Consider the following 13,222-nt stretch of genomic DNA (forward strand, 5'->3'; position numbering starts at 1 on the left):
TATCTTGGCACTCATCCAACACATATCCCAGTACCAGAGACTAAAACACCCATGTTTTGAACATTTTCTTGAATTTAGTGAAATCTGTGCAGCAACAAAGATGAAGTGGCAGTTGATTCCAGGCAGCAGGAGCAGTGAAGGAGAAGGTGTTGCCACTATATCTAGCAGTATGAACACAGGGGACAGTCAGTAGCTCCTTATCGCTAGACCTTAAAGTACGGGAAGGCTGATAGCGATGCAATTTATCCTTTAAATATGAAGGGATCTGCCCATCAAGGACTTGTTGGTAAGAGAGCATTTCTTAAAGAAGATACATTCTCTTACAGGAAACAAATGAAGATCTCTGAGAGTAGGAACAGAGAGGAAGCCTGGCAGAATATTACTGACCAGGCAGGCAGCAGTATTTTGCACCACCTGGAGCTTAGACTGTAAGGTATTGTTAACTGCCATAAAACAGCACTTTACTGTAATCATGGCAGCTTGTAACCAAGGCCTCGACCAGCGTTCTCCTGGCAGAAGATGGTAGCCAAAGAAAAACCTTCCTCAGAAGTCTCTTAGTCGCAAAACAAGAACCGCAAATTGCAACAATGTGAATGTTCATGGCCAAGTTTAACACCCAGAATTTTCACAACTTGACTTGGAGAAGGAGATGCTCCCAGCTCTGCTGGCCACCAGTTGGGGATGGGGCAGCGGTGCAAAACTTTTCCGAACAGCAAGATTTCATTTTTGTTTGCCGTTCAGCCAGAGACAATTAGTTGTCATCCAGGCCGCAATTTTCCTCAGACAATCTTGAAAATGATGTTTTTCATTGTCAATGTTCTGTCCCAGCGAAATGATCAACTGGGTGTCATCAGCATATGACATAAAATCAAAGCCACAAGATTTAAGAATCTGGGGCAGGGGGGGCAACATAGATGTTAAACAAAGTTGGGATCAAAGATGTCCCGTGTGGCACCTCCTTGTGAAAGGAAATCGTGCATTATTTGAATGAACTCAACATGATTGTTTGGGTGCAACTCGCTAAAATGTTGGTCAACCACAGAATAGCCTTGCCTCCAACAACTATAGCCTGCTGATCAGTAATGCATGGGAAACAGTGTTGAATGCCTATGAGAGGTCTAATAGCACAAGCATGGCAGTGGAGCCCAACGGCGGACAGTGTCTGTAACTGCCAACAGCGTGGTCTCTGTGCTGTAGGCAGCCCTGAATCCCAATTGAAGGGGTCCAGGATCCTATTGTCTTACAGCTATTCTTGCTCTGAGAGCTGAAACAAATGACTTGGGTGTGGGAAGGTGTATTGTTCCTCTGACAAGGTGTCTAGCTCAGCAGTGCTCAATTCTTCAAAGACATGTACCCTGTCACAGGCAGATGCAGCTCGCAGCTGAGCCTGCCCAATTCAGATGGGTACTGACAAACTTTAAATATTTAGGTATCCTACTTAACAGAGATCTGTATAACATCCCTGTTAACTTCCGATCACTGACAATGACTTTACAAGATAGTCCACATTACATCTATCCTTTTTGGAACAGGTTAATTAAATAGAAATGGTTGCAGCACCCAGTTATAACTAACCCTTCAGGATGCTTACCAATCCAAATGTATTCTAAAAATCCATCACCAAATGTATCACCAACTTAATTTAGGATGGCAGAAGGACCAATCTGAAGGTCTCAAAAACTACAGGCAGCGACCATTGCAGAGGGCATAGGACTGCCCACATGTATTCCTACCATTTGGCACACCATCTCTCACAATGGGCATTTCTCTTAAGTAACTATCTACATGCTTCAATGTGGGCCCATTATGAGAAACAACTGTTGCATTACTTACGCTTCCTTCAAGTCTGGTGTGGTGATAAGAACCCCAGAGGGCCAAATTCAAGAACATCCCATGATTGAGACAATGCTAGGCCAATTGGTCAGAACACACAGACGGCTTAAAGTTCACATACACCTGCATAAGGGGCAGCCATATCGAATAATATGGACATCCAAAGAAATAGAACCGCAATCAAATGGACTGGCAGAGGGAAAACCACCATAGATGACCTATTGCAAATAGAATAATTGAAATCATTTGACACCCTTAGACAGGAATACCACTTAGTGCCTTGGTAATATTGGAAAAACGGCAAGTTCAATATGGGCATTAGAACAAGAGCATTTATCGCTCTTCGAATCCCCAATTATTTTGTATATACCCAACAAGAATAAAATAAAGGCACAGTCTCCAGATTACACAATATATTGCTCATGGCTTTGCATTCAGAAGAGTTTATTTGAGACACAAGAACCCAATGACAGTCATTACTGAACTTGTAGTATACTGAAGAAGATTGGGACACCCTACTACAAGTGTATGATAGCGGATTGCAGGAAGCACAATTAAAGTTTACATATTTTAAGATACTATATGACTGGTATTTGTCCCCCTTGAGGATATGTAAAGTGAAGCTAGCCAAAAATGACCTGTGCTGGAGATGTACGGCTCCTAAATGTGATTTACTGCATATCATATGATTATGTCCATGGCTATCAAAATAATCGGCCCGAGTGTAGCTTTTTATTGGCCATACCAGCGATCGCCCATTCCAAGCCTTCTACTTACTTGCACTTCTACACAATGTGATTAATGTTGAAGTCGTTATATCGGAGTGGAGAAGATGGATGTCCACAGCTCTCACTACAGTGGAAATCTGTATCCTTAGGCACTAATTTAGGCTAATATACCTACTCAGTCTGAATGGATTTCAGAATTTCGTAGACTGGCCACACATGAGAGAACGACAGATAGGCTTCAGGACTAGATTGTGCTCTTTGATAGGCTATGGGGACCATGCCTTGATGACTACCCACAACCCAATGATACTTAGGCACACAAAGACTTACTGATCTTGAACCTCAACTAGAAACAGTAACCAAGACACAAACATTTTGAGAGCCATATGCCATCAGGTACTTCAGCACGCACCTAACTTCCAAGACCTGCATCACTAGGCTTACGATTAATTAAGCATCCAAACAAACCCGCCCCATATACTCATTAAGGTCCTAAAAGGAGTGAAACGTGTACACACACTATCCACTAGACACATAAGGTTCAGTGTTATGCCCCAAATGTAAGATGCCATAATGATGCGGTAACACCATACACGTGTGTACCCTACCCTCACGTCACCCTGCCCACCTCTGTACTACTCCCCATTCTCCAATACAGTCTATTGTACCTTTGTTCATATAATTGTCCACTGTTTATGACAGTAACTTTCTTTGAGGGTAAAGAGTCCTCGAATGGAGACCCAATCAATCATTCTTGGGATTTGCTAAAATACGAGGGCCTGGTTGGAGCAAAGTTATTAATGCTGCTACCATTGGTAATGCCAAAATCAATCGGACCCAGATGTATCCTCACTTATATGTGTGGTAAATATTTTTCTTCTCTAATGATGGGAGCTTCTTACTTGCTGGATCGTTGAGATGTTACGTCCTTCAGTACCGACAGACAGCAAATCGAATGTTTATGTTGATGTTTAACACTAAAATGTGTAATGTATATTAGAAAGTAAAAAAAAAATGTACAAGATATTTTTTGAAAAATCTAACCTAGGGGAATACATCAAATAAAAATAATTCATTTGCATACATTCGCCCTTCCAATATTCATGCGTATACTTAGGTGATTTTGTACACTACCACCACTTACAGTATACCTCCCCTTGTCTTCAGTTCACGGCGCTAATTATGTTACTTTACACTAAGGCCTGTAAGGATCTAGATGTGCTGCTAAAATGATACAACATACGATTAATGTATGTTACATTGACACACAACTGAGTCTGTATTCTCAAATTGGAGGGGGGGGGGGGGCGGTTCCTCTAACACACTATGGCAGTGACATGACATTTTTTACTTTTGCATTGGCGCGCGCTTGAAATTAAATTGCCCTCTACTTGATTTTGCATTTACAAGAAGGTAGGACTCTGAATGACTTTTTATTTTTTTCAAATAATAGAACATAAAAAACAGCAGTCCATCTACACCAAAGTTACAAGACAGTTAACTATAAAATAGTTTCTACTTTTACCAACATTTCAACATTAGAAGGAATTAGTTTCTCATGTGACATGATCAGTAATATACAAAGAGGAAAGAAATGCAGTCATTAATGCTTACTTTTTGGCCTTAAGCTTGAAAAGTGCCATACTTAGCATCTCACTTTCTCAGCTATGCCAGTATGGTGTTAACATAACACTGCACTAAAATAATGCTAGGATTGAAAAAAGACAGGACAGAGGAAATGATTGAATATTGATTTTTTTTCCCTCTCGTGTTTGCAAGATTCCGATCTTAAACATCGCCGAGAGGGTTCCTGACACTGGCCAAGAAGAGCAGCGCCTTGGAGCTTCCCTCGTAGACTGCCAGGAGGAAAGGATGCTGGAGTTTTATTGTCAGCCTCATCCGCACATCTTCCCGTGGGGGGTTCTTCGGCTCCTCCGTGACCACACCACTGTCTTCCAGCTCAAAGTAAACCTTATTCATTATCTGGAGGAAGATGGATAAGACATTCTTTAACCTACAAGTGTTACCATGGGATAGAAGTACGATAAACGTTTCAGGGTACATGTCTGTTGCAGGGGAATGATATACAGAAGTTGTCATGGCCATTAAAATATATTATATTCATTCTTGGTCAAAAAAAGTTTCTCTTGCAGCTTTGCCTGGCAACAGCTAGGAAGCCGAAAAACGCCTGTTTATCCTCACAAAGGTGACACTCAGGATTTAAATGTAGAATAAAAGGCGTGCGTGACTGGCCGTCAAAAAATGCCCCGTCCCAAAAGGCTGAGCACTGCCAAAGAGAACAAACTGCGGCCTGCCTTTTAAAAAATGGAACACAAGCACTGATGTGCTAAAACACTTGTTAGGCACATTTATTAAAAGCGGACCGCAGCACTTTGCCAACTTCTGTACTGTGATCACCACAGACATATTTTGGAAATATTTAAGGAAGATTTTAAAGGACTATGAAATGCACTAAAACAAAAATTATTTTGCTGAACGTGAATCATTCGTTTGATGCATCGGTAACTGGCTCTACATTTACACAGTCATCCGTGGTAATCAAAGCACTTTTTAAGAAATTAAAGATATGTGCAAATAAAAAGGGACCTATCCTCAAAAGGAAGTGGCTCCCTGCTTCACTGCACAAGCCAGTGAAGCACTGTGCAGTGGAGGGAGGGTAGGTACTGCGATGACAGAAGCTCGCTGTGAATCTGGGAATAACATAGATTTCCACCAGTACTCCTGAGAATGCTGTAGAAATGGTTGTGCAAAATGAAATTTACATACATAGGGGCATATTTACGAGGTTGTGGAGCAGTGCAGCTCAGCAGGTCACCTTGCTGTGCTGTGCTGCACTGCGTGACAGGGAAAAGGCAGAAATGCACCATATGTAAGTTAATATGGTGCTTTCCTGCCTTTTCCCCTGTGCTGCTGCCCTTTTGGAAGCCTAGCGACAATGCAGGCACCCTTGCACCATGGAAAGGGGTGAAAAACGAAGAGAAATGAAAACATTTCTCCTTGTTTTGTCTGCTCTGGGGAGGCCTAAGGTTTTGGTGCTGCCTCAGGTTTAGGCCGTTAAGTAACACTGGTGCAGCATCCAAATCAATCGGTATTGTGTGAGAAAACCCACCACAATGCCCATGGAACGCCTCCCCGGCGCAGAGTAAGGCAACGCAGCAACTTTTTCTAACACAAAGATAAGCTGAGAACTATTTTAGCAGAGTCTTCAATGGCAAGCATTTTACTGAAGGTGCTCAGGAGTAAATTACTGTCTGTGGTGCTGACCACCATGGAGAGGACAAGAAGTACCTGAAGAAACACTCACTTTTGTCTAAAACATTGAAGGCTGCGTCAACATATATAGTTGCAGTTTTGTGCTCAGTCCTGACCTGAAACCAGATTGGTGGTGTCCCAAAAGGTTTTCTCAAATACAGTTCCTCGGTTCAACTGCTACCCAGTTTTCTAGAAGTTTAGCCAAGAATGGCAGGCATGCGACCGGTCTATAGTTGAAATGCTGTGCGGAGTCACTGTCGGGTTTCTTGAGTAAGAGCTTAACATGGCCTGTTTTTTAGGGAGTCAGGGCCCCAAACCCTGTTTAAAGAGCCTTTAATAATTGATCCAGGATTCTTCGAGTTGAGTGCTATATTATGGGTAATAAACCAAGTGTACGGTCCTCTACACAAGATGGGAGTTTTATGTTAAAATTAAAAGTCTGTTAATGGATAAGAAAGACAACCCTTTTGTCTTTGCTTTTCATTCGAATCTAGATGCCTATGTTACAGTTTTCAATTTATGAGCAAAAGTGCTATGACTGAATTTAATATTTTTTTCTGTGAAAAAATCAGCTGAATTTATTATTACAGTCGATTGAAGACGGTTTCACAGTTTGCTAAGATGTGACCTTTTATCACACCTTGAGTAAATTCTCTTAGTCTGTTTCTGGTATGACTGATTTGAGTGTTGTTAGAAATGGGGTCTCTATTTGGCAGTGGTTTGCACCCTGTCCAAGTAGGGACCCTATACACAGCTAAGATAACCCTTGCTCACCACCTCTTGTTAGCTTGGCATGAGCAGTCAGGCTTATGTGAGAAGCAATGTGTAAAGTATTTGTACACACACAGTAACACAGTGAAAACATCACAAAAGTACTCCACCCCAGTTTAGAAAAAAAAAAAAGTATTTATCTGAATAAAACAAGACAAAAATGACACAAACCCAACATACACAAGCAAAGATATGAATTTTTAAAGGTTAAATCTCAATAGAAGTGCTTAGAAACACAATAGCTCCAACTGGGGCTATCACAACATAATTGACAGAGATGTTCCCAATAGTCTGGCGCCACTCGCGAGCGAGTGCGGGCTGGACACAGAGTCGCACGGAGTCCAGGCACAGTGCCTTTCGTAATTGATGAAACAAAGACATTGCAGGGAGTCAGGGAGGTGCAGTGTTGGTTCCTTACTGCCAGGCAGGGTTGGTGAGGTGTTTGCAGGGGAGTTGATGCAGTGTCAGAGGCGAAGCATCAGTTCCTTACAATCCGGCGGGGTCGATGAATCCCGCAGGTCAAGACGTGATGCATCAACTTCGCGGTGTCACAATCACACCATGGGGCCAGAGGAGCTGTGGCGGATCAGAGTCCAATGTCCTGGACGTCGGGGACACAGCACTTAGGAATGACACTGTGGTGGGACTTCAGAGGTGCTGCAGCGGCATCGGGCCTGCGCCGTCTGTCTAGGTTGTTGCACTCAGTGGGTAACACAGCTCCTGGTGCAGGCAGCGGCACAGTTAGATAGCGGCACCGGTTCCGAAGTTGCTCTTGAGTCGATGTACTTGGTTTCTTCTTGGTTATACCAGAACTCACTCCCAGGAGCCCAGGAAGTGGGATTGACACTACTTAGCAAGTCTGGACTCTCAGCAAGAGAGCCCAGGTGCTGGCAGATGAAGCCTTTGATATCCCTGAGACCTCTAACAGGAGCTCTGTTTAGGCCCTTGGAGAACCTTGGAAAGCAGGATGTAGAAAGCAAAGTCCAGTCCTTTCACTCCCAGGACAGAAGCATCAAGCATCAGGCCAGCACAGCAAAGCAACTGGCAGAGTGGCATCGCTCCTGTGGCATCTATCTCTTCTTCCTGGCAGAATGTCCTCAGTCCACAAGTGTTCTGAAGTTGTTGTCTCAGAGGCCCAGTACTTATACTCATTTCTGCCCTTGAATTATGCAAACTTCAAAGGAAAGTCTTTGTAGTGCACAAGACCCTGCCTTTCCAGCACTGGCCCCAGACATACTCTAGGGCAGTGGTCTAAAATGTAATCAAATGCATTAAACCAAACATACTATTCTGGTCAGGCAGGCCTTACTAACGTGTAAAAGTATTAACAGTGTGATTACTAGGGGTGGTGGGTGGGTGTTGGAGTGTATTTGGGGTCCCTTCCCTTTTGACACTTGCTCCCAGCTTGGATATAAATGACAAAACATGTTAGTGATGGCCCATTACAGAGCAGTTTGGTGCTGATAATTTTTTTCAGCTTAAACAACGCCCTGTTATCAGCATAATGCTTATTTTAGCCAGAGCCAGGTGCCCCCGGGATCATTTGAGGCCCCCTAAGGAGGCCCACCCCCCAGTATGAAGACCCCTGCTCTAGGGGGTTGGAGACAGCTTTGTGTAAGTAAGAACAGGAACAGTCTTATTCAGGTGCAAGTGTCAGCTCCTCCCTACACTCTAGCCCAGGAAGGCCCATCAGGATACACAGGGCACACCTCAGCTCCCTTTGTGTGACTGTCTAGAGTGAATTCACAAACAGCACAACTGTCATCCTGACCCATACGTGTATTCCACATCCAGGCTGAGGCACAGAGGCCCATATTTATACTTTTTGACGCAAAACTGCGCTAACGCAGTTTTGCGTCAAAAAAATTAGCGCCGGCTAACGCCATTCTGAAGCGCCATGCGGGCGCCGTATTTATTGAATGACGTTAGCCGGCGTTAGCCGCCGGCGCCGTCTGGTGTGCATTAAAAAAACGACGTACACCAGGCAGCGCCGGCGTAGGGGGATATGGGGCTTGGGCGTCAAGAAATGGGGCAAGTCAGGTTGAGGCAATTTTGTCGCCGCAACCCGATTTGCGCTATTTTTTTTCACTCCCAACCCCCATAGAAATGACTCCTGTCTTAGCAAAGACAGGAGTCATGCCCCCTTGCCCAATGGCCATGCCCAGGGGACTTCTGTCCCCTGGGCATGGTCATTGGGCATAGTGGCATGTAGGGGGGCACAAATCAGGCCCCCCTATGCCACAAAAAAAAACAAAAAAAAACACTTACCTGAACTTACCTTAATGTCCCTGGGATGGGTCCCTCCAGCCTTGGGTGTCCTCCTGGGGTGGGCAAGGGTGACAGGGGGTGTCCCTGGGGGCATGGGAGGGCACCTCTGGGCTCCTTCAGAGCCCACAGGTCCCTTAACGCCTGCCTTTTGCAGGCGCTAAAAAACAGCGCAAAAGCGGCCGTACGTCATTTTTTTGACCCGCCCACTCCCGGGCGTGAATTTTGCCTGGGAGTATAAATCCGACGCACATGCCTCGGAGTCGATTTTTTAGACGGGAACGCCTACCTTGCATATAATTAACGCAAAGTAGGTGTCCACGCTAAAAAATGACGCTAACTCCATGGACTTTGACGCTAGACGCGTCTAACGCCAAAGTATAAATATGGAGTTAGTTTTGCGTCGAAATTGCGTCAAAAAAAACGACGCAATTCCGGCGCAAACGGAGTATAAATATGCCCCAGAATGGTTCAACAAGAAAATGCCCAGTTTCTAAAAGTGGCATTTTCAAACTTACAATTTAAAAACCAACTTCACCAAAAGATGTACTTTTAAATTGTGAGTTCAGAGACCCCAATCTCCAGATCTCTATCTGCTCCCAATGGGAAACTACACTTAAAAGATATTTCAAGGCAATCACCATTTTAACCTATGGGAAAGAAAGGCCTTGCAATAGTGAAAACAGAATTTAGCAGTATTTTACTATTATGACATGCAAAACCTACCTTTTAAATACACTGCACCCTGCCCACGGGGTGCCTAGGGCCTAGTGTAGGAGTGACTTACATGTAGTAAACAGGAAGGTTTGGGCCTGGCAAGTGGGTACACTTGCCAGGTCGAACTGGCAGTTCCAAACTGCCCACACAGACACTGCAGTGGCAGGTCTGAGACATGTTTACAGGACTACTCAAATGGGTGGCACAATCAGTGCTGCAGGCCCACTGGCAGCATTGATTTAAAGGCACTGGGCACCTCTAGTGCACTTTACTAGGGACTTACTAGTAAATAAAATATGCCAATAATGAATAAGCCAATTACCAATCCAATTTAGACAGAGAGCACTTGCACTTTAGCACTGGTCAGCAGTGATAAAGTGCCCAGGGTCCTAAACCCAGCAAAAACGAAATTCAGCACAGGATTGAAACAGGAGGTCAGAAGCCAAAAAGAAGGGAAACCACACCAACAGCTGGCAGGTCTAACAAGTGTTAAAAAGGCTGCTATTGTTTAGTATTTTTTTTATAAGACATCATTTCAGGTTTGAGAATGTAGATGTGGCATTTGCAGAATGAGTTATTTATCGACCAACATGTTCTAGTTTCCTGATGTTTTTCTCTAGTTGCTTGAGTCTTTTGGAGAACCACGGTTATGTATATTTCACTTTTTTTATATTTTTGAGAGGGGCTATAGAGCCAAGGTAGAGGTCAAGATTGCATTGTAATATGACATTTAGGCACATGTATCTTCGGTTGAGCTCTCATGGTTTCATTTAGAAGTTATTATTGTGGTGGCCTTTCCTGGGCAAGAAACACTAATGTTCCTTGTTTCTTGTCCAAATACCTGTGATAAATTTATAGTTGGATTTGGTGGGTTCAACGTTGATTTAGACTGAAATCCTATTGTAATCTAACAATTCAACCCCTATGGACTTTTGAGCAAGGCAAATATTTATTTGCTGTGACAAAGTCTAGGGTACCCCTTTTATAGGTGTAAGGCATGAGAGTTGCAAGAGATCCTCTGCATTCAGGGTAAAAGATGGATAGTTCATTTTTGATTCTCGGTGGAGACTGACACCTCCAAAATAAGTATTTAAGATAGGTGATATCAGACGCCTTGACATGTGATTGAGAAGTGGTTAGATGAAAGCTGAACTGCCAGGGGGTGGTACATTGCGTTGTGACACATGAGGAAAAAGGGTGGTATCTGAATGTCTGCAGTTTGGCATTGGAAAGATGGGTAACCCTGAGTGTAGGCAGGCGTATGGGGTGGTATTTTTATGAATAATTGCTAGAGGCAGGAAGAATGCTGTCTTTGTTACAGTTTTTAACTCGAGGCCTGCGTTTGGCTATTATTAGAGCAATGTCTTCAGGTAATGAAGACATGCAGTGACAGTGTGCCATTTGCAAAAATGAGGTATAGGATTTGCCAGATGTTTTATTTGTTGGTTCAGTCTTGAGTAGGCACCGTCATAAATTAATAAATCCTTGTTTTCATATAAGATAATTAGAACATCATATGCAGCATTGATGCATTTATTTTTCTAGGGCTATTGTTGATGTTTACTAACTGCTCTTCCATTTTTTCAAACTTTTTGACTGAACAATTTTATTCCCCGAGGCAGTCTGTTTTTGCCTTGTTTACTGAAAAATAAACAATTGAACTGAACATTATATGCACTATTCAAATGCTGATTGTGGTATGTTGCTAAACAGACATGGTCATGTAATTGCTTCACGGCTCCCATGTGGACATGATTGGCACATTCGGTACACAGACCATACAGTTGAGTGTGTACAATAAGTAATACACATTCTAATGGATCCAAATATAGCTAAACTATTTAAACCTACAATATACCTATGTATTATTTTACAAATTATATATTGATTTGTTTACCCCAAATTATTTTGATTTTTTTTTTTCAAAACAATAAGACCTATCCTCATGATAGTGGAAAATGTTGAAACGTTCCGACCTCAAATGTGAAAACAAAATCAGATCACGGCTATGGGGCTTTATCCCCAAAGTCAGTCGAAATGTTCTAGTTACCTAAAACTGGTTCATTATTATCACTATATTACAATCCATTTTCAATTGTAAATCCTTCATTTCCAGGTTTAAGGAATTTTCAATTAGTAGAAGATGGTGACACCACAAGTAATTCAAAAACTGAGTAACTTACATCTGCTGTACACATCAAGAAACAATGGTAAAAGAAGATAATAAGAAATTGGTCAGCAGAGATAAATGTGAACTATGGCTTGACTAAGGAGAATTTAATTTCCTCAAAACCACTCAGACAAAAAAGTATACCAATCAATTATCAGAAAAGTTCGATATTTCTACATAGATGATACAAATAATCATTTCCCTGTAGTGGGTGTAGGGATCTCTTTCCTAAATATTGAAAGTTTGCGTGGCATGTGATTGGAGACTACATCTTATTTTTGAAAGTTATTCTGTGTTGTTCCTACAGGCTTTCAGAGCTAGCACAGTGGGTTTGCCCAGAAAATTGGGAAGAACATTACATCCTGTAAGATAGAAAGAAAGAATGAGGACGCTGGATATTCCGTGGCAGACTTTGAAGGAGACAGCAGCCACAGTGAGTGATTCAATGGGTGAAGGGAAGTGTGATCGATAAGTGCTCTGGACGTATCCAGTAATGTTGCTGCTGTAGTTCTGAGCCTACAAACGAGCTTCGAGCCCTACTGTCTGGCATGTGAAAGAACATTTTCTTCAGTGTTTGGGTCAGGAGAATGGACAGAAGGCAAGACTTACACAGCTTTTCTCCCAAATTGTTATGTTTTTGGAAGACGGATTGGCCCATCTACCGCTATAATACAGTAGAGACGTAAGATAATAATGCTGGTAATTAAAATGGAGCAGAGACACATTTTTTGGAGCTTGTTTGGCTGAAGCATTAAGATTTTTTCTCTTTATAATGAATAATATATTACTGAGGATGTTAGGACTTACATTGGGCCATGTAAAAAAAAAAGCTAAGTGAATGAGCTACCAGTATGCAGGATGTCATGTGGAAGTTGAGGAGGTGTGACTCACAGAACACTGTTTATGTCTTACTAGCCTTATGTTGCTCAGTGCCAAAAGTATTTAAGATTTCCTGTAATCATGAGCATTTCTTAAGGTTTGAAAAGCAAATATGAAAAGACTTCATGATGTGCTATGAAAGGACAGATGATGATGATGGAGCATATTTCTGAAGCTTAGGGAACTTCCAGGGATTTTTTTTAACCCTGAGGGAAATGGAGAGACTGTTCCTTAACTTTGTAGCCAATACAGGAAAGGCTCTACTGCCCTTCCCTTTTTAGTTTAAGGATAGGAGTGGTTTCCCCGAATTCCCCCCATTAGCTGTATGGAGCTGCGTCTTTTTTCCTCTATCCTGTTATATGCTTAATATAAATAAAAACAATAAAAAAAAAGTTAGGAGTAAAGCTTCTCCAGATCTCTGTTTTCTCTTTGGAATGTAACACTGCAATTTCTCAGAGATGCTTAAAAGGCCTGCTTGATAAATGGCTTCATGAGATAAATAGGGGGTTTTCAAGAGCAAAGTCTTTCAAGGTGGAAGAGAATGAACAATATTACTCCTTTCTCTTATCAGCTTAGCAGCCCATTT

General features: G+C 42.4%; 1 protein-coding gene across 2 annotated transcripts in view; it reads right to left on the reverse strand.

The window, feature by feature from the left end:
- Window positions 1-2,260: 2,260 nt before the first annotated feature.
- The window catches only part of AGT (angiotensinogen), a 122,500-nt gene continuing 111,538 nt past the window's right edge, over window positions 2,261-13,222 (reverse strand). For both annotated transcript variants that reach the window (XM_069234442.1, XM_069234443.1), the window contains one exon: window positions 2,261-4,544. In XM_069234442.1, the coding sequence (XP_069090543.1) occupies window positions 4,350-4,544 (195 nt within the window). In that variant the 3' untranslated portion in view covers window positions 2,261-4,349. The remainder of the gene's footprint in view (window positions 4,545-13,222) is intronic.

Source organism: Pleurodeles waltl, chromosome 5, assembly GCF_031143425.1.
Source record: "Pleurodeles waltl isolate 20211129_DDA chromosome 5, aPleWal1.hap1.20221129, whole genome shotgun sequence".
Taxonomy (NCBI): Eukaryota; Metazoa; Chordata; class Amphibia; order Caudata; family Salamandridae; genus Pleurodeles; species Pleurodeles waltl.